The sequence below is a fragment of the Zerene cesonia genome, unplaced genomic scaffold (assembly GCF_012273895.1).
Source record: "Zerene cesonia ecotype Mississippi unplaced genomic scaffold, Zerene_cesonia_1.1 Zces_u001, whole genome shotgun sequence".
Classification (NCBI taxonomy): Eukaryota; Metazoa; Arthropoda; class Insecta; order Lepidoptera; family Pieridae; genus Zerene; species Zerene cesonia.
Window position 1 is genome coordinate 240992 of NW_024045131.1, and position 22438 is coordinate 263429.

The 22438-nt window shown below is 33.9% G+C and overlaps 1 protein-coding gene across 1 annotated transcript in view; it reads right to left on the bottom strand.

The window, feature by feature from the left end:
* Window positions 1–20750, bottom strand: part of LOC119838057 — a 50626-nt gene extending 29876 nt beyond the window's left edge. Inside the window, exons 1-2 of the mRNA XM_038363864.1 lie at window positions 20624–20750; window positions 3791–4158 (exon numbers count right to left, since the gene is read on the bottom strand). Coding sequence (XP_038219792.1) covers window positions 3791–3846 — 56 coding nt within the window. The 5' untranslated portion in view covers window positions 3847–4158; window positions 20624–20750. The remainder of the gene's footprint in view (window positions 1–3790; window positions 4159–20623) is intronic.
* Window positions 20751–22438: the final 1688 nt, after the last annotated feature.

A 22438-nucleotide genomic window follows, 5' to 3' on the forward strand; every position in this document is an offset into this window, starting at 1 on the left:
AAAAGAACAGAGCATTAACATATCCAAACATAAAACTATTGCTCAAATAACTATTTGTAGACAATAAATTGCTTGTAACTAGAATTCTCTGATCGATGAGCGTTCAATCAAACCAATTGATGTGAGAGACAATACACAATTGTAGTAACATGGTCATATTATAAAAGTCTTTAATAAAAAAATATTAACAGGAGAGTGTCTACAGAGTTCTCGTCGTCACTTAGTGGAAGTTGAAGAGATTGGTGGAAAACAATTTCATTGACATTTCAAAACTACTATTAAAAGGAGCATATTTTTATAGTTTTATTTTTAAATTATTCAATTTATTAAATTTTTTTTTAAATTTTAATATTATCTCGCCGGGTCTTCTCTGTAGAAACTGCCTACCGAACCGGTGTTAAATGTTATAACTGTGTAATATTATGACGATTTAAAAGTGCTTCTTTAAGAAGTCTAGTTAAATGAATAAATGTCTGAGGTTGAGTTTTTGAGTTGCAGTTTCCCATATATTTAAAACCAAACTCTTCCAAAGCTGACCAGGTTTTAAGAATTTCTTGTGTATATCCAGTCATACTTGAGAATAAGGTGTACTTATAAGGGTGCCCTGGCAGCACAATGTTTGCTAGAATATGTGTGAAATAATATTTAAATAATAATAGTCAACAAGATTGAAACAGACAGATAAAACAATTGTAATTTAATACATGCGAGTAATGCTATAATGAGCCTCATACTATATTAAAATAACAATATTAATAATGTCATAACGGTTGTGGCTTAGTATCTGATTTCGAGCAGAAATATTCTACGAGTGGACAAACATATTAACAAAATTATTGGCAAGATATAAAGTGGTTCTGTAACAATTCATAAATGGCCCGTGCCCTTGCATAAGGGAACAAATATAGGCTGCAGAAGGTGTGGAATACCATCAGACTGTTTATTAAGTTCTGCTGGCATAGTTAGTTATACTAAAAAGGTGCTTAATTACATATATCCTGAGATAAAATCCATTTCATTTTAAATGTTTGTGTGCTTTAGATATTAACAAATAGATATACAGTGAAACTTGGTTAAGTGGGACCTGGATAAGTGAGAAACCTCCATAACTGGAACTCATGCTGAGGTCCCAACACTTTGGCACTGAATTACCTCTGTTAGTGGGACGAGGTAAACCTCTATATCTGGGATTAGTTCTTTCGATTTATCATCATAGTTACCTCTATAACTGAGACAGCGAGTAAATTTTATATGCATAAACCTCTGTAACTGAGATAATATTGTTTGTTTACTCATTCTTATTCTACCCACAAATTCCACACGTAATTTCAAGTACGTAAGTACAAATTTTGAGCTTCAATTACCTCTGTAAATGAGACAGATATTGATTTATACCTGTATATCTGAGACACTGGGTAAGTGGAATACCTCTATAAGTGAAACGACATTGCAGGTCCCTTGGATGTCTCACTTAACCAGGTTTCACTGTATATATATTTATTGTCAAGATAAATACTTATTAATTGAATAAATATAGCAAGGATAATTTATTTAAATATTACCTGCCTCAGACCGATTAATTCTTCTTCAATGGTATGACAGTATCTTATTTCTTTTGGCTGGTATTTTTTGTAGAATCGTGATTATGTCTATAAAATTTGTACCAGTTATTAAAATTAGATTATACTAGTTACCAAAAAAATTTTACTTTCCTAGATCAATGAAATTAATTAATAATATATGAATTAATTAATATTATATGAATAATGTTAGGTTTTTATTTAATTTATAGAAATAAGACTTACAATGTAATTATTTCTAAAGTTGCGACTCATGCATAATTTGTAATGTAAATAAATTTATCGCTCATAGCATTATTCCACAATTTTCGGCGTGGATATATTTTTTCTTCAATCATTGGAAAATAAAAATATCTTCAATACAAAATAGGAAAATTGTGGGACACATTGGAAAGAGAAAAAGCATACAATCCGACTGAATTTACGACATTATGACATTAGGCAATGCGCTTGTGTTACGTCACTTTCTAACATGACCGGGTTATACGAGAGCGAGATGGCCATATCCCGTCCTATCCCACCCACATCCAATCGATTTTTAGTAATTCACAGTGAAAATTCTCGATAAAACAATATAAAATTACGCAGTTAATTAAAAAGCGTGATTTACGAACACGCCAATGAACAGCAAGCGAAAAGCAAATAAAAAACTCACCGAGAAAATTGAGTTAGTCGGTCGCTCCGTGAATAAATTTAGATACGTTCAAATCTCACTCAAAATACACTGCACTAGAAATCACTCCGCTAATTTTTATTGTCTTATGCTTGAGAGCACTAGCACTGTGTAAATGGCGTGTTTTGCCTCTGAATGCGACATATTATTCGCATTTTTCGCGATTTTTACACGAGAGACACATCGATCGGGAAACCATGACAGATATTTTCACTATTGTGAAGTTGGCTGCGTTCGCTCAGCTGACGGAACCTGATTTTTCGTTATGTCAAGTGAAGTTTGTGTGATAAAGGGTAACGACCTTAGCGGTATACTTTTTCTTGAGACATATTTTATTAAAAGAATAATAAATTACTAGTTACTATTGTTTTGTATTTTACAGAGTGGTCACAAATACATAACTATAACTGTAAAATGTTTATAACTAATATTGTGCGTTTATTCAATTCCATGTATATTTAATCAATCATATTTGCTTATAACAGTTTCTCAGGCGCATTTTTTTATTGCGCGAGTTTTTAAAGACAGCAATGTATATCAGCTACAATCTTTGATGATAAATTTATAAGGAAGAAATATCAAAGTGTATAAAATGTATTCTAACCTTGAAAGTGGTAAATCCTTCCTATGAATTGATAACTTAAATGAAAACTTATAAACCTTTGCCCTGCAACACATATTATGTCGTGATAATTGCTTCTGCCCCTTATTATTATTACGTAACCTAGGCCCGAGTTAAACGGAGGGTGGTGTCCATTGTATTTTAAACCATTGATTGTGGACTCTAGTGCATTTCTATTGAATACCTACCTTGATAATTTTTTTATTTATAGTTATTATCTATTAAAAATCAAACGCTTAGTAATGACACATTTGTGTATGAAATTGTAATTTTAGGGCTTTAAAAGTTTGATTACTTAACTAAGTAACTCTTATTCATCCTACTACTATTATAAAGGCGAAAGTTTGTAAGTATGGATGTATGGATGTTTGTTACTCTTTCACGCAAAAACTACTGAACCGATTGCAATGAAATTTGGTAAGCAGATAGCTGGACAACTGGAATAACATATAGGCAACTTTTTATCCCGATATTCCTACGGGATACGGACTTACGCGGGTGAAACCGCGGGGCGCAGCTAGCCTGAAATACAATTTTGGGACAGTGCAGCGTCCTTTTTAATAAACTAGCTATTCGCCCCGGTTTGGCCGAGTGGTATATAGCCTATGTCACTCAGTGAAGTTGCAGTTCTCTGATGGTGAAAGAATTTTGCAAATCGGTTCAGCGGCTTTTTCGTGAAAACGTTACAAACATACAAAAATACATTTAGCGTTCTTTATATACAAATTTGGTACGTAGATCTGCTGGAAAACTGGGATAACATATAGGCAACTTTTTATCCAGATATTCTTACGGGATACGGACTTACGCGGATGAAACCGACAGGCGCGGCTAGTTCTAAGATAATTTATATCTAGGAAATATTTTTGTTCTTAGTTATATTAATTAAAGATATAAATATGAACAATTACTTACCATGGTATAGAGTGGGCCCAGTCTAGCTGGACCCGCCGCGGTGCCACTAGCGACATCTCTTTCTTTCCCTCAGCCACTATATATAGCTATCTCTTTTCAATAACCTAACGAATTTTTCAAAATTCACCAACAACAAATTACGTTTGCCGATTTATACATTAGTTTATTGGAGTAAATAAACGATGTATATCGAATAAAAATTGACATAATAAATTTTAGTTTGTATTTTATTCGTTTACTTATATTTTTATGTATCTACAACTTGCGATAATATGAAACACTTCTAATGATTGATTTATTTCTGATATGATGTTAATTGAATGGACTTATATTGCTATCTTCTTTCAGCAATGGAAGTTCAAGTCCACCTGGAACAAAATATAAATAAATAGGTAAGTATTTATTTATCACAATAAAAAAATTCCCACTTTTAATTTCAGATCAACTAAAATAATTGAATAGAACTTTTGATAACGTAAGATCCTCTAATTTTCTAAAGAATTTCTCATCGACATTTATTACAATATATGAAGAATGAAATAAAAAATTATCCAAAATCACTCATGAAAGCCTGTCTGTGACGCGTTTACTGCTAGACCAAACTAGCAAGTTACATGAAAACAGTTACCTGTTAGAAATTAAAAACTTTTTAACGGATTTTAAACGCGATTTATTCATTATATTATTAACCCGACGGTTCGAACACTTTACAGCGAGCGTGGTCACGTGGAGTCTCCCCGACGATAACGAATAAATTGCGTTTAAAATCCGTTAAAAAGTTTTTAATGGAGAATTTTTGCAAGAATAGAAAAAATTTAATCACGAGGCAGGATTCGAACCTGCGTATCTTGCCTGACCGTAGCAACGCCTAGCCTCTCGGCCACCCGTGATCCTGCCACAGTAATCGAATTTCTTCTACTCTTTCGGTTTCATGTGCCTAAGGGGCACCCCACGCCATCTATTGAGATGATAAGTTTTTAATTTCTAAATGTATAATACTCGCGTAAAATTAAATAAAATAAAATATAGTAACCTTTTATTCAAATTAAATGAAACTTTTTGCCCGTGGTTATCCACTTAGGAATAAAACCTACATTCAAAAGTAGTATTATGTCATACATAAATCGAAAAATGTGTTATTTATAAATATGTATGATTGTATATACGAACGGGATGCGTGCAAAATTCACTGATTTTCTTTTAATCCGTAGTTTCAAGCTAAAAATAGCTGCTAGAGAATGCTCTACGCGATTTGTTTACAACACATAATGCTCAGTTACCAAATAAATATTATTTATTGCTTGTCTGACAGTTTATAGACTTATTAATTTACTTATGATCTTTAACAAGTTTAAAGTAATTTTAGACGGCATTGCTAAATACGGTATCTATCCTAGATCTCAGATAATAAAATACTCTACTAGAACCTAAAGGGACTCCATTGCTGGTGTAGATTTGTTTTTATTCATTATCTACAGAAATTTTAAAATCTTGTAATTGTATGAATGTTTATTTTTAAGAAATTTTTTATGAAAAGAAAAAATCGATCACGAGGCGGGATTTAAACCCGCGTATTTTTACCAAACCGTAGCAACGCCTAGCCTCTCGGCCACCCGTGATCCCGCCACAGTAATCGAATCTCTTCTACTCTTTCGGTTTTATGTGTCCAACACCCCATTGTGTTATGTTAACACTTACTAAGTAAATTTTTACCAGTTTTCAGTGGCCCAAATGAATGCAAATATAAAACTGCTGAGGTCAATTAACTTTTAGATGTAAATATTCAATAGCTACATCTGTTTATTCGCTCATTTCTCAGTAGCGCCATAAAACCGACATTAATCGAAATAATCAAATGCATCGAGATCAAAGAAAGTACTCGGGTTCTTTGCTGATTTTCCTTTTACATATATTGAATATGATATGAGTTATATTTAGTATTGATTGTTATTGTACAGGTATTTTTTATTGTCGGTGATGAAGCTGGTACGGTAAGACCCACTTTAGGAGAAGCCTAAGGTCGATAGTCGATAAAGGACTAGGAAGGGTAAGGAAAAGGACATGGGCTTTCGGTTCAAATTAAACTATTCTGACTGTTATTATATAGCTAAATGTTTATAATTATATAAACATCCAAAATTCCATTCGAAATTTCAATTCCATCTCGAATTTAAAAACATAATATTAAGCCTAATAACTAATATTTAACCATTCATGATATAATACTTATGTATTTACTTTTCCTTAACGAGTTATATATCAATAGAAACTGTTGTGATTACCAAAATCCTAACATTCTGATTAAACGAGACATTCAATATAAACTGTACAAATGCACCCACGTTCTCTTAAAATAAATAAATCGAGTTCACATTGAATACTTACCTTGTATTTACGATTTTTGTTGTACGCTTTATTATTCGACTGCGCTAAGAAGGTTGATGCTTTATGCCGATTTCAATAATTATTTCGCCTTTGAAAATGTACGTAATTACTCAGTGAACGCCGGGGCGGACCCCTAGTTTATTATAACCAGCTATTAATTTGACTTGATTGGAATTAAGCCCTTCGCATTTATCCTAATTGCTAATTATCAGGATAATTGCTTTAGATTTCTCTGTGTAGCCAGCAAATAATAAGTTATAATAGTAATAACAAGACAGAATAAGTTATATCATTCTGGATGTGGTAGTCGAGCACGCTTCGGTACGAATTGGGCCAGCTCGCACCGGGGAAGTACCACACCCCCGCAGAAAACCGGCGTGAAATAATAGCTTGCTATTGTGTTTCGTACGGTGAGTGGGGGAGCCGGAGGCCTATTTCCTTCTCCTAGCCCTTCCCAGTCCATTCCTTCTTTCTAGTCATCAATCCTTTCCTTATCCCTTATCCCTTAAAAGCGGGCAGCGCATTTTCAGAGGTCTAAGCCTTTACGAATGTTTATGGGCGGTGGTGATCGCTTACCATCAGGCGAACCACCTGCTCAGTTGCCCGCTATGACATAAAAAAAAAAAAAAAGCTGCGCCCCGCGGTTTCACCCGCGTAAGTCCGTATCCCGTAGGAATATCGGGATAAAAAATAGATGTTGGCCGATTCTCAGACCTACCCAATATGCTTACCAAATTTCAGAGGAATCGGTCAAGCCATTTCGGAGGAGTATAGAGACTAACATTGTGACACGAGAATTTTATATATAAGAAAGAAGATTGTTCGTTAGATTCGTATTAATAATTAAATGACACTGGCAATACTAAAAAAAAACGTATTTGACATTTTGGCGCCATTTTCTTATTTTTTAAGATAATATGTTTTTAATAGCTTCGACTGAATGTTTATAAGTTTGTATGTAACCTACTCCTTTAGACTCGATTTTGACCCACTTCAAACGGACAGATACAATTCAAACTTTGTACAATTATTAAGGATCGGTGACAATACAATAGCTTCATGAGTTTATCTTATTATCTTGATTAGGATCGGCAGAATTTAACATCCTTACGTAAAATATAATAAACCTTGTATGATACTGAGTCAATTTAGTTGATATTTCAATAATAACTTGTTATTCCTGTACATTTAATAAAAAACTTGATTTGACATTACAAAATCAAAACTTCAATTTCATTTGTAGTGCGTATATTTCTCAAACGTAACGACAAAGTTTTGCACTCAGCGTGGGTATAAATTACAATGAAAATAAACTATTTTGTAACGCCGGCGTTTCTCAAACTATTGTGTCCGAATAGTGTTTTATAAAACAGATTTTACTTTTTTCATATGTACTCATATTATAGGTAATTACTTATAAACTAACTGTGTGTTAAATTTCCGACAATGTCATTGGATGTTATAGGGAGGATCAACAAACAGTGAAACTAGTTTCCGTAATTATTATCGATTCTTAATTTATAACCGGAGAAAAATATTTCGTGTGAATAAAGAAACGAATTGAAGCATTGTAAATTTTTCTATTATTAGTATATAAGTCAATGGTTATGATATGTATTGTAATTAGGTATATCACGCTAAAATGGTTGATAAGAACACGGGTGCACAATCTTAGACTGAAAAGAAAAGCATAGAACTGCAGAAGTCCGTGGCTATGTATAATACACAGATAACATAATAGTTTACGGTATAACTGAAAGGCTTTAAAACATTTACATGAAGTAAATCTTCATTAACGTAGCACTTTTACCAGAATATTTTTTTTTTATAAAACAGCTATTGATTATCGAAAGAAGCTAGCTACTGAAAATATTAAAAAAGTGCTTTATTATAATGTCTCGAGTACTTTGTTGTAATATATAATAAACAGCCATCAATCACGCATCAAACTAATTATTATCTTATACCTTTAAACGAGCAATTCTTGTATATATATATATATATATATAATTGGGATCTCGGAATCGGCTCCAACGATTTTCATGAAATTTAGTATACAGGGGTTTTCGAGGGCGATAAATCGATCTAGCTAGGAATTTTTTTTAGAAAATGTCATATTCGTGTTTTATTCGTGTTTTTTTTTCCCTGACATCTATTGGTGAATAGTAATACTATTTTGCTTCGTAGACAGCTGGACAACTGAAATAATGTCATATTCGTGTTTTATTCGTGTTTTTTTTCCTGACATCTATTGGTGAATAATAATACTATTTTGCTTCGTAGATAGCTGGACAACTGAAATAACACAGGCACTTTTTATACCGATATTCCTACGGGATTCGGACTTACGCGGTTTCAACCGCGGGTCACAGCTAGTTAAATATTATAATAGCCAATACAACTTCAAAACTTTGAGAATTAAATGCGATATACTCCCGCCTTTTTGGATTGCCGCCAAATATCAAAAGTGGACGTTCGGATACTCGCACCGGCTTATGTAATTCATAGCATCAAGTATAATGGCCATTTAGATAAATACGAGTGCTTTAGATTATAGGATTACATGTGAAATATACGATACAATAAATACTTCCTTGTTAATATTGTGATTGAGAGAAAATAAAATTTGTTTTCTTTTTCATGTTAAAAGTACATTATTTACCTACGACTGATTTTAAGTAGTAAAAACAAATAATAACCATGTTTTTAGTCGTGTTTTTTTTTTAAAGGTTCTAAAGTCAATTGACTTATTTTTTCATTGCATTCACAATCACCATTTCGAATGGCGCGAACTACATCTAAAACTATAAATAAAACTTAAAAATAACTTGCACTGCACGTGAAGTCTTCCGCATAAATATACAACAACAAAGACTGGGATTGCGGAATTTTGTTTTGACTAAAATATGCTATCAGTTTCAATTAAATACCTATTTTGACGTCTAAGCCACTTCCTTAAGGAATATTCTATCCGATTATTGCCTCATTTTGCTAAATATAATGTTAGTAAAAATACCATATTTTATATGAATAGTTATTGCTTTTTATACTTGTAATTGTATACGTTTGGAGACATAAATTTATTTTATTATGTTTTATTTACTTTCATTGTATCTGGATTATCCCTATTTCCCTACTAATATTGTAAATACAAAAATAACTGTTTATTCCGCTTTTACACTATGAATCGATTTTGATATTTTGCACACAGTGTAGTCTACACTGGGGATAATAAAGGTGATGATGATGATGATGAACGTGAAGAAACAGGCAAGTTCCTGAACTAAAAAGCTGGAGATGTAACATCTAAGGGAGCACACTAAAAATATTTGCAACATTGCTTCATTGATATCTCTCGAGTACTTTGTTGCAAAAAGCAGAAAGCCGGATCCTTTTCTTCACCTTTCAAACAATGGGACTGCCCATCCTTTTTCGTTTTCAATCCTTTCCTCAGTTTTCCCCTTTTAAAGGAGGAGGGAAACAATTGGAACTTTTGACTGGGTGAATCGATTTTGATGATTTTTTTATATAAAAGCTGATGCCTGCCATGTGGTCTAGGAACATTTCTTTCGAGTGCAGACGAAGTCGCGTGGTCCAACTTATACTTGGCAGCGGTTTAAGGGAAACAAAACTCATTACGCAGGTAAAGTTCTTGGCAACAGATAAACTGACAGCTATTTTTGTGATAAATACGAGATTTCTTGAATACACGCTAACGTAAATACCTACATGTAAAATAAAATAAATAAACGATGACATATAAAAGAATATATCATCGTTTCCTTCGGGGGGTAGAGTGGGGGGGGTGTATGATGCAGCATTTTCTACGCTTGTATATGTTATACGAATAAAGAATAGAAATATAACGGTTCCTAAACTGCCCGAGTTTTTTATGTCACACGGCAACTGTGCTGGTGGTACGCTTGGTGGTGAGCTATCACCACCGACCGTGAACAGGGCAGAGGTAGTGCCTCTGCGAATGTGCTGTCCGCTTTTAAGGGGAAAGGGATAAGGAAAGGATTGACGACTGGAAAGAAGGAATGGACTGGGTAGGGTCAGGTAAAGGAAGGCCCCCAGTTAACGTAGGAAACTCAGTAGCACGCTACTATGTCACGCCGGTCTTCTGTGGGGGTGTGGTACTTCCCCGCTGCGAGCTGGTCCAACTGCCGTGCCGAAGCGTGCTCGACTCTCACATTATATATTTCTCTAACATAGACAGAGAGACGAATACAAAAATAATCATCTATATTAAGATTTTTTTTTTCAATTGCATAAATTAATAGTTACAATAATGAATAACGACACTAAGCTAGGATGTACACCTGGCTTCGTTCCAAATAATACTTCAGTTCATTCACACACCACTTCAGCTGAAACCCGATGTAGGTAATTCTTTGTTTAGAAAATGGGTTAGTATTATTTGTAGCTGACGAAAATAACTGTCTGTTTGTTTGTTACACTCTCACGGTCATACCGTTGAACCGAATGTGATGAACTTCACGATTCTAGAGGTTTTATTATTTTAAATAATAATTTCACATATGTGGGTTTTTTTTATTGTATGTTCTTTCTGTATTTCTCCATCTTCTGTGTGTGCAATAAAATTTTAGAAAAATAGATAAATATGTGTTTATACAGCTGAGCCATAGAATTTTTCATACATATAATTTGTATATACAACATATTATATGATTTATACTTTGCATATGTTTGTGTTACATGATTTATAATTGCATATAAGTCTTGATAGAACTATGATTTTAGTATTTATTATTATTATAATTTATAAGTACATATTTGGGAAATCTGAAAGTCTAAAAAACATACTCTCTGGGATCTACCCCATCACCACATAAGATCGGCGTGAAATAGCCCCTTTGCCTTTTCCTCACCCTTCCCATTCCAATCCTTTTCCCGTCGTCAACTCTTCCTATCCTTTACCCCTAAAAATGGGCAACGGGCACTGCATTCTCAGAGGCACTACCTCTGCTTTGTTCATGGATGGTGGTGATCGCTTAACATCAGAAGAATCAGCAGCTGACTAACGCGATATTACATAGAAGAAAACTTTTCCTTATTCTACACAAGAAATGAAACCCAGAACCACTCACTTGGTCGCTCGTTAGCCATTGTACCAAGGCCATACAGAACAGATAAACGTATCGCTAACGGAACGTGAATTCATTTGCGAAATAAATTAATTGATAAATGAAAACAGACGGGGCACTGAAAGATATATTGCACAACCTTCAAGCGAACGCTTATATAAATCAGAGTTATATAAATAAAAACTATTTTTATTTATCATTGATCTTGAGTTGAATATATAGACTATAGAATTAAGACGATAGCATTTCGAATGCTTTTATCACAAAACGCGCGGGAATCGTTCTATGTTCAAAACATGCCTGACCAATGACGTATTCAAAGAATGGACAGGTTATACTATTAATGTCATATTTTATGTCCTCGACAAAAAAGTCCCTGAGGACCCTGATGAGAGGTACAACACCAGATTCTAAGGTGACATCGATTATCTATCTAACAAAAAGAATCGCGATGCCAACAAAATAAAATACAGTTAAAAGCTCCTTCGTTTTGGCTTATAAGAGGCGTTGTTTCTCTCTCAGGCACACTACACGCACATTTTACACACAATTACTACTTGTATATTATTATCACAGATAGCAAAATACTATACCTATTATATTATCTGTGCTTTTGCACACTAGATTCACGAGTCAGATAATTTCGTATCCCCATTATGGAGAGTCTACCCTACAACGTTAACTTAGCTGTTAGAGAGTTTAACCCCTCCAAAATATTGATATTCTTTTATCAGTCTTATGTGATTTTATTCCCTGTACTAAAATTATAAAGGGACACACAAAGAGTGAGAATAATTGTTATATTTTGAGTGATAAAAGTTCTGTTGATAAAATCCACTTGAATTATTGAGTGTTTAAGTTTGAGTCTTAACCTAAGTAACGAGGTTCAATTTTACTGAGAACTCGCATATTAATTTGAGTACTATGTTATCTGTCGTATTAAGTTATCTGTGGTTTGAGTATGACATGAGTTGGAGTTTGCAAAACGTCACTGGTCGAAGCTCCCGCCCTAAATCCAGGTGCAACTTCCGCAGACCGGTCGACGACACTACACATTTACAGTGACTCCACACGCTCTGATTTCATTGTTCTACATACAGTGCATGGCCGTTGATACTTTGAATGACGTCAAAAACGTAAACCGGGAAACAATGTATAAAGAAAATGTATTCGAATTCTATATTTGTTCACGAGTAACGGACAAAACGCGCAAATAAAAACAAACATTCCAAATTCTATATTTAAGAAAGCGAAATGGCGAAATAGTATAGTAATGCAAGTATTATATATATTATGAAGTATATTTGTAAGATCGTTGTAAGCATGTTAAAAAAATTACTTTATAGCTTAATATTCCCTGGTATAATTGTCTCGCTGTGTATAAAACGCAATTATCGTTTTGTACTTATTCTTTATGCTGGCGATTATAATAATCTACAGCGAGACAGGCAGCGTTAGCAGCTTGAAGCCTAAAATCAAATAGAAAGGAAAATATGAACAAGCACAAATTAAATTAAAGTTTAGGTCTCACAAAATGCCACCTATTTATAATTGTCAATGAAAGAATACTTTACAAGTTGTAATTTTTTAAGAGTGTGTTTAAAAGTCGATCCTGGTAACTAATCGGTGCGAGCTGGCTCAATTAGTGCCGAAGCGTGCTCGACTCCCAACCTGGAGCAGTGACTGCTTGGCTGTTACGTGTACAATATTCCCCATACTCACTCACATGGTGTACGTAACGTACGCTGTTTTAGATAGCAGGATCTACTGTCTACTTCTCAATTTTCTTACAAATAGATCTATAGTTTAATACAAGATTTTTCATATCTTATATAGGAGTAGGATGATTATTTTATAATAATAGACTGTACACAAACATCAAGCGCAAAATCACACGAAACAGGTGCCCTGGAAAATGGATCGTCAAACAGACGAGGTGTTTTGGCAATATGTCAATTACGACATTACGAGAAATCAATGGTAAATATGTTTTGGCCTATTTACTAAAATACGCGGTCAATGACCTCCATACAGATAGGTTAAGCTGATCCTGTGGGGTATGAGTACTACTTATTATTTTATGCTATGGTACGGATGCATATTATCTGTCTGTATGGGTATATGACATGCACCTGTGCCCTCTCAGTAGATTTGCTTCGTACGTAAATATGTGATACATAAATTATGGCAGATGTTTCAATCTACTTCAACAAAAGGTAGAAGTTCTCAATATAGCAGTTTTTTTTAAATATAGGTTTTTAATAAATGTCAAAATGTCAGAATTTTCGGCGGCGTAACCATCCGTAAATTTTATGTCAGAAGGACAATTTGAAGGTGCTTTAGACTTTGGAAAAAATATCATTATATTTAACGACTACTATGGAATCAGTGTCGCAATAAAGCCTACTTGTTACTTGTATCACAATGAAGATTTATCAAATGCATTCATGTAATATTTCAATACGTGTAGAGGAAGTCAGGTGAGAGTCCTTAGAATAAGTCAGTATAATTTGAACCATATATGAAAGGGTCCTCAAAGGTTAAATTGGTGACGAACACATGAGAAAACTATATGTATGTCCTACATAGACATTGTACAAGGGTATTATTAGTTTTTCATATTTCATTTCAGATGAAAGGAAAGCCCATGATATTGAAAATAACATCGCACATATTCTTTTATTTATGAACACAGTTTCAAAGATAAAAATGATTAATGTTGTGTTATCTTTAGAAAATGAGTTTATGATGTTGTAGAACTTTTTACAAAGGACTACATTGTTGTAAAGAGACAATGAAACATATAGAACAAAATCTTATTTATCAATAAATAGAATACGAATAAATATTCAGTTAAAAGGTGAGTATTCATAGTTGAAACCGTTTAACAGTTTGAAATCACGTTTATTTTCGTTTGACACGCCAGAGTTCCCGCCAAAACCGCATACTATCGTTTACTCGGCGATTTTACACATAGACAATTAAACTAGGTATTTATATAGTCTGTTGCGCGCAATCACGCGCGAATCTTGGAACGTGGTAGAATTTTTTTTTACAATACTTTTTTTTTACAATGAAAGTGTCTAATGGATTTGGATGGATTTCCGTATTTTTGATATATCGCAATTCTTAAGTCAATGAACTAAATTGATTCTGAGTTGATGGCAATATGACGGTGAGTTCATTTGTCACGGTTCTGTTTTTGAAATTCTTGTTTTTAGCTTAGGTATTTTTAATTTTTACAATACAGCTTTTTTTATAAAATGAATGATTGCCATCTATTAACAATTTTTATCTTACCTAGTAGTATTAATGTTAAAAATTGTGTTATTTAACATTCTAGAATCATGAAACGAACTTGAAACTTTTACATTTGTTTTAATGACGGAAAGAAATCTGTAATTAAGTTTTCCTCAGAGGCGTGCTGTTTTGCATCTTGTCAACATACTACTTCCACAAAAAGCCTGTAACTCTCAATTCACACGCGTATTTTTAACACTTGCAACACACATTTGTTTACCGCAAGTCCACACAACGCATCTGGTGATTGTGGAAAACGGGTTTTCATTTAAATTCACCACAAATGTCTCAAGGTATGGAAATACAAGTTTATGTGTGTAAAATAAACACAAAAGTGCATTGAAACCGCTTTGTCCACGATATTTGGGTCGGACAAAAATATATTCGTCTGTAACTGGAGCTGCAACTCTAAATACTGATCGTATCCCGCTAGTTCACTGTCTCGCTGGCTAACTTTTGAGTGGCTGTTGATACATGACAATGTCTGTCCTGTATTTTGTAACTTTTTGAATGAGAAGCCCGATCTGTTAGGTTTATCTGAGACTAACTGCGCCCCGCGGATTCACCCGCGTAAGTCCATATCCCGTAAGAATATCGCGATAAAAAGACCAGCTGTTTACGTACGAAATTTCATTGCAATCGGTATAGTAGTTTTTGCGGGAAAGAGCAACAAACACACACACATCCTAACAAACTTTCGCATTTATAATATTAGTAGGATTATAGGATCTGTGTCCATATCAATAGTTACATTTAGCGCGAATTTTAAATTTTTAAAATGTATTATAGCCATACAAGCATCTCTACTTAAAACGGTATCTAACTAGCTATGAACCGCGTCTTTACCCGCATGTATGTGAAGCAAAAAATATGAGTCCCGCTTTTGCAATATTTTTAATGGTATTATTACTTTTGCTATGCGAAAGATAGACAAATAAACACAATCGTACCATTATGTAGAGGTTTCCTATGGAACTTTGAAAACCCCTCCATAAATTAAGATATTAGTTGTGAGTAGAGGCATATTATAGTTTAAGGCTTCTACCGCGTAGTCAAAGCAAAACTCGCGAAGTTCAGTTCAGTTCAGTTCCCATGGGATTTCCAGGAAAAACCTCTTATCGTTACTTTCACATTTATAAGTAGAAATTTTCAGTATTACGGTTCCATGTTTTGTGTTGTTTAAACGTATATTTCCTTCCATTGGCAAGTCGGTTAAACAAGTCTGCACCGGATCTCAATATCATTGTCCCGGGGACGAACAAGACACGTTTGAGACGGAATTACTATTAATTTGCTGAGCAACGTCACGAGATTTGGCAAAAACACCCAGATACTATCTCGTATGGTTATTATAAATGTGTATATGCGTGTATGAGGTTTAAATAATGTCGTTGCGCCCTGTCCAGGGCTGTGCTACATGTTAGAACTAAGGAAATAAGTTTTTTTAACAAAAAACTACGTGGAAAACGCCAGCTTTGAAATAAAAAACAAATCATAGATCGATCGATCCATCAATGAATCGAATCGATTCATCAATTCGAATGATCTGAAGTTATAAAGCGAAAAGTCTTAACTGTTAACTTTCTTTTTTTGAATTCGGTTAAAAAAAATAAGCAGAAAATACGCATCATGGATAGGTAGGGGTAGTGTAGCTTTTTGTCACTCCGTTCTCTCCTTATTGCTAATCAAGATATGAACTGTTTATACAACATATATTCAATTCGTATATATATTGTCATATTTAAAAGAATGCAGCTAACTTCATCGCAAGAGTAAATGCACCGAGGAAAGTACCATGACAGTATTAATGACTAATGTGTCTTATCAAAACTAATATAACCAATCCCAAGGTATTCTTAAGAAATTAAAACCCAGGCAGCAAAACCCTTATTATATCGATAACAGTGTCACTGCAGTCAGATTTAGATTACTCACTATAATTTAAACATTTTATTAAATTAATTGTATAATAAATCTTGGTAACATGCTGCATCAATTATACATTTTATCAAATGTGTGTAATGTCTAGTTTTGCACAACTTCCCGTTCGCAATTTCTAAACGCTTTTGATATCTTAAAATACGAATTTGACATTGAAATTTGTTTTATGCGGTATTTATATACCTAGAATTTTAACACTGCAAAAGATAAAATTTATAATCATCTTTTGTAGCTCATAATATAAGAGTTGATAATATAAAAGAAATGAGTATTTTTAACCATATATTTTAGTACAAACATAAGAACGGCTTTAAGTTTTGTATCGTGGAGTGACTAAACAAGTAATTTTATGGAATTTATACAATAAAATAGTATGTCTCATTCTTTGCCGGCTTCATTCTACACGTGTTTGTATTTGTGTCTCTTACCTGTCGTTTTTCCGTTGCATCAGGTTTGAAATCACAACGATTCTAAAGAAGTTTCACTTCAAAAATGCGTACAAACAATAGAGCAAAAATTAAACAAGCTTTTGGAAAGACCGAAAAAAAACCAATAAAAAATCTCGTCGAACACGCTACGCCACAGCTAAGCTATGCTAGAAGTATCGCATGGTATAAATATGTGAAGAGATTAGACTGTTTGTATATACTTACTACATATTTATTATTTATACCAGCTATCTACGTACCATTTCATTACAATCGGGTTAGTACTTTTTGTGTGAAAGGGTAACAAACATACATAAACATACATCATTTATAATACAGGCATTTATAATATTAGTAGGATTATGATATCATCAATATAATAAAAAATCGTCGTATTGCATAATGACCGATCTTTGAAAAATTAAGAGGAATATTAATTAAATCTGTCCTTTTGATGTGGTTAAAAAGCGAGTCAAAAGAGTTTTAAATAAGCTAAAATAATTTTTTCGTTTCACTACATGTAAACACAGCTATATTTATTTAAAATTGATGACCGTAAAAAGGTGAAGAAACGAATCTTTAAACAATGCGACCTTCAGGCTCCAAGCCATGATGCTGCCGTGAACCGCCAACAACCCCAGCAGCCATGCGAGTATCGTAAACTCATTCAGTAATAAATAAACAATCGATTTTTATTTTACTTTGTATTCAAATACCTTTGATTCCAACACACAGTAAAAAAATAACGTAGATAAATATAATGTATCTTATTTTTGGTTGTAAAGATAAATAAACACAACAACATTACCCCCAAAAAGTTTTTTGCGGCAATAATACATGATTTTTTATTACTATTGTATTGTTTCTGTTATCTATAAATAATTGTATAGGTGCTAGTCTGTAATACAAAGCTGCAGAATTTGTTTGTTTAAACGCGCTAATCTCAGGAACTACCAGATCGATTTCAAACATTCTTGCACCGTTGGAATGTACAACAGGCGAAGCCGGAAAGGACAGCACATTCATTAATAGTGATCATTGTAGGTTTTGAATCAAATTGTTTACTTTGAGAGATATGTTTTTTACTGTGACTATACATAATTCTAAAGCCATTCAATCGGACCTATTTTGACCAGCATTCTAAGCATTCTGAAATATTTTTTTAAATCGGGCCAGTAGTTTTTGCGCTTATCCATTACAAACAAACAAACAAAAAATCAAAACTTTCCTCTTTTATAATATTAGTATAGATTATATTATTATAGACTAGCTCTTGCCCGCGTGCGAAGCCGCAGCGCTTAATAGACGGTAATATACATATAAATCTTCCTCTTGAATCGGTTGTCTAGTTTAAAAGATCTAAGCATATACCTAGGGACAGATGCGGAAAGCGACTTTGCTTTATACAATTTAGTGACAGTCAGTACGTTCTAGTTATAAGAAACGTGAACTTTATTCAAGCCCTTTTTAAAATATAACAGAGTTGCATAGTTTGGCTTACAGATCGACATGGCAAGGAATGTTATTAAAGAATCTCCCGTTTGGCAGAACGAGACGCACCGCGTCCGCACTGACGGACGAGCGATATGAGCTCGATGAAAAACATAATAACAATAGAAACCCGTGTTGTTAAAATTATCCTGCGTTGTTCGAATTTCGCAGGATGTTTGCGTGGTTGAAATCTGAAGCGTTGCCATGGCTACATTGTAAACATTATCTATTTGAAATGTGTCCGCGTGATAAGATCAAAGATTCGCTCTTTTCGTTCTATAAACTATTCATACAGAAGCATGTAATCGGCCCGCGCGTTATCACCAGACGGCGAACCCGCAGGAAAAGTGGGCATTTCCATAGCTTCATCATCATAATAAACTTCACTTTATTTCCCGTGTCCCCTAGTGGGGTTAGGGGCAGATGATATTCATCTGTTTCGCTGATCGATTTTCTTTATCTTCATCATTTATTTAGCTCCATCAACATGAAGCTTGCTAAACGCTTACATATAAGTTTTGGCTCAATGGTAAGGTTCTCGGACTACAATCGAAAAGTAGAGAAGTTCGAGACCAGGCGAGCGTAAAGGAAATAAGATGATTTTTCAATTTGTCCCCCCATATGAATAACATCACAACTGCTCGAAATAGTGAAGGAAAACATCGTGAGGAAACCGGCATGTCCGAGAAACAAAAATTCGACGACATGTGACATCTGCCAACCCGCACTTGGCCAGCGTGGTGGATTATTGCCTGAACCCTTATTGGAGGCCTGTGTCCCAGCAGTGGGAACGTGTATGGACTGATGACGATGATGTTGGTTACCGCATGAAAAGGTTAAAAACATACATTCATATACGCTTATATGCTTTCGCAAATTGATAAAAATATAAAATGAAATTAGGGTTTAACCTGATATTACTGTAGAGCATCACCTTATTGTGATTCGTAAGGCATTGGCATTCGTAAGCAAAAGGCCATAAATACAAAAAAATAAACAATAACGAACTGTTAAGAAAGTTAAGAAACTCCGCTTTGTTGACGAAAACTGCATTAGATGATGTTACAAGCAGATTTTAACAAAGAAACGTTTATAATAGAAAAGTATACAATGTGTATTACAAACACCTTATCCATTCGAGATTAAATTCATGACACTGACTGCGTTAATGCTATCTCTTTAAATGTTTATCTGTCTGTTTGTTCCGGCTCTGAACAGCTGGACCGCTTTAGACTATGACTTTCACTCGCAACTCGATGTAATAAGGGACAACTAAGACTACTTTTTATTCCATTATTCTCAAAGAAACATTGGGATTTAAGGGAAACACTTAGTACGTGGCGAAACCGCGAGACGCAATACTTTTATGAAGTAAGCAATAAAATAAAGTTGATATTAGTATTATGTTATCTCTGGTATTCACTAACTCTGTATGCTTTACCACCCCAAATATAAATTAGCAGCAAAACAACACAGAACAGCAAAAATTTCGAGATTTCTTTAAAGAACCGAATCGTATCTTTTATGAGATTGGATAAATTTCTGTTTGCATACAAACGTAGTCTCGCCGACTTTAGAATTTTAAACTATTTTAAATCTTGGCATAGCTACGCATACGCGGAGTTTTTATAATTTCGGCAATAACTTTTATTTCGGTCGGATTACAACAAAGGCATGATTTAATTCGCCTTTTAGTATATTTTAATAGCATTCTTTCGCTATTTCTATGTTAACAATCAGTTCATGTAAATAAAAGAGAATAATAGAAATGTAGGGACGAATTTTATTTTTCTTAAAGTGCATTGTCCATTCTTCATAGATTTTATTTAAGTAATTACGCTTTTAAGTAGGATTCGACAATATGTGTGTTTATTTTTTGTAATATAAATAACAAATAAGCTTTATTTTTTGCAAATACTTGACAAAGAGCTAATGTCAAAAATATAAGTAATATTTTATTATATTTTTAATCTACTGTATTATTATTAGGTTCATACAATTTTGTAAAAATTGTTTCTAAACATTGTTTAAAAGCGAAAATGTATATTTTTACGTCAGTTTGAAAACTCATAATATTCCTAAATTAATAAAAAACCCAAAAGACCTTAAATACACAGCTATTTATTATTTCATACTTGTTTAATTGAAAAGAAATCAAATCCACACGCCACTATACTCACCCGTACAATATCATATCCCACAGAACAGATAAAAATTATTTTTAAAACACTTATTTGTGAACGAAAATACGCGCGAATGCAAAATGGCGGACGCGCGGGCGTCCCGATCGTGGCGACCAGCAATCTGAAAGCTGGACTGTTGGAAACCGGGCGAAACGGGATGGGAAATATAAAATTACTCGTCTAATTTAGTGATGTTTAATTTTACTGTCGATAAAATTACATTTCTCTGTTCGAAATGGAGCAGGAGGCTAGATTCGTAAGGTGTGAAATAGGATTTTGCGGAGCATAAGGCCATTTACACTTGATGGGCATAAATTATAAAGTAAAAATAGTATTATATTACGTAGGCTAAAACTAAATATTATTCGGTGTCATAGAGCGATAACTATAATAATGAAACACAGGCTCGTAGACACCCTCTGTTGCAAGCGAAACATATCACGTAGCCAGCAAATAGTGCTGCTATGTTTGCATAACTCCTAGAAGAGATGACAAGAAACTCTGCTGATCTTTCAAATTTTACACTTAAGATCATACAATTATGACAAATAACTGTCCTGTGGGTTTTAACGACAATTTTTTCATGCTCTTAATCGATAAACTCTATGAAATATTTTATTATGACAGATGTATAAAAAACATCGATATTTCATCTGAGCATCACTAGCAGAGCACCTGGAGAAAATTCGGGGAAGCCAATTGTTTATTTTCGTTGGTACTGAATTTCAGTGTTACTACATCGTATAATGCTGTTATTGGTGAGTCATGGGAATAACTTGTCAATATGTTTGTTTGGCAATATAGTCAAAACAGATGAACTGTTAATAAATATTATAGCTTGTCGTCACTTGAAACAACTAGACCGATCTGATTGTTTTTATTATTAAATTTTTGGTTTATTTAGGAATATATTTAAGAATACGAAAACATTTTTACGATGGGACGTTTGTTCATTCAATGTTTTTTTTTATTTCTATGTTATCATAAACACCTTACTAACAGTGACTTCGGTCACTTCATCCGAATTTATTCAGCATTTCCCATTGAACAGTTACAAACAGATGCAATTGACAGGATAAATAAGCATAGTATTATTATCTTACTCGGCTGACGCCATTCTACAATACTCTTATCATTTAGAGGTATGGAAAATAGATGTTGACTGATTCTCAGACCTGCCCGATATGCATAAGAAATTAAAAAAGTACCCAGCCCTTTCAAAGAAGTATGGTAAGGTCAGACTCTAGGCACCGCTTTATGGTGGATGTTCCATGTACCCGGACTAAGCGGTTCGACTCTACATTCTTTAATCGAACCGCAAGGGACTGGAACATGCCTCCTGAGTCTGTGTTCCCTGACGTATAATCTGGGGATCTTCAAAGGTAGGGTGAATGAAGCGCGCTCCATCTTAGACTACATGTACGCTTACCAGCAGGCGAGATGGTAGGTAAGCGCTTCCCTATCACACACAAAAAAAACTAGAGAGATTTATGTGGCATAACATACTGCATCTTTTAAATCTAAATTTTTGTTAGATTTTATTGAGTCTGTTATGGGAGATATATGTAATCGTTGTCCAGGCAGCTTCTGTGTGAAGGCAACATAATTTTTAAAATCATTCCCAGCTGTATTTCGTAATTGAGATTTCGTAGTATAACGGTTCACGGGTGGTCGAGAGGCTGGGCGTTGCAACGGTTAGGCAAGAAACGCAGGTTCGAATCCCGCCTCGTGATCAAATTTTTTTCTATTCTTTCAAAATATCTCATTTATAAAGCATTTCAATGCTATAAAACTAAAAATTAAATTTCATAG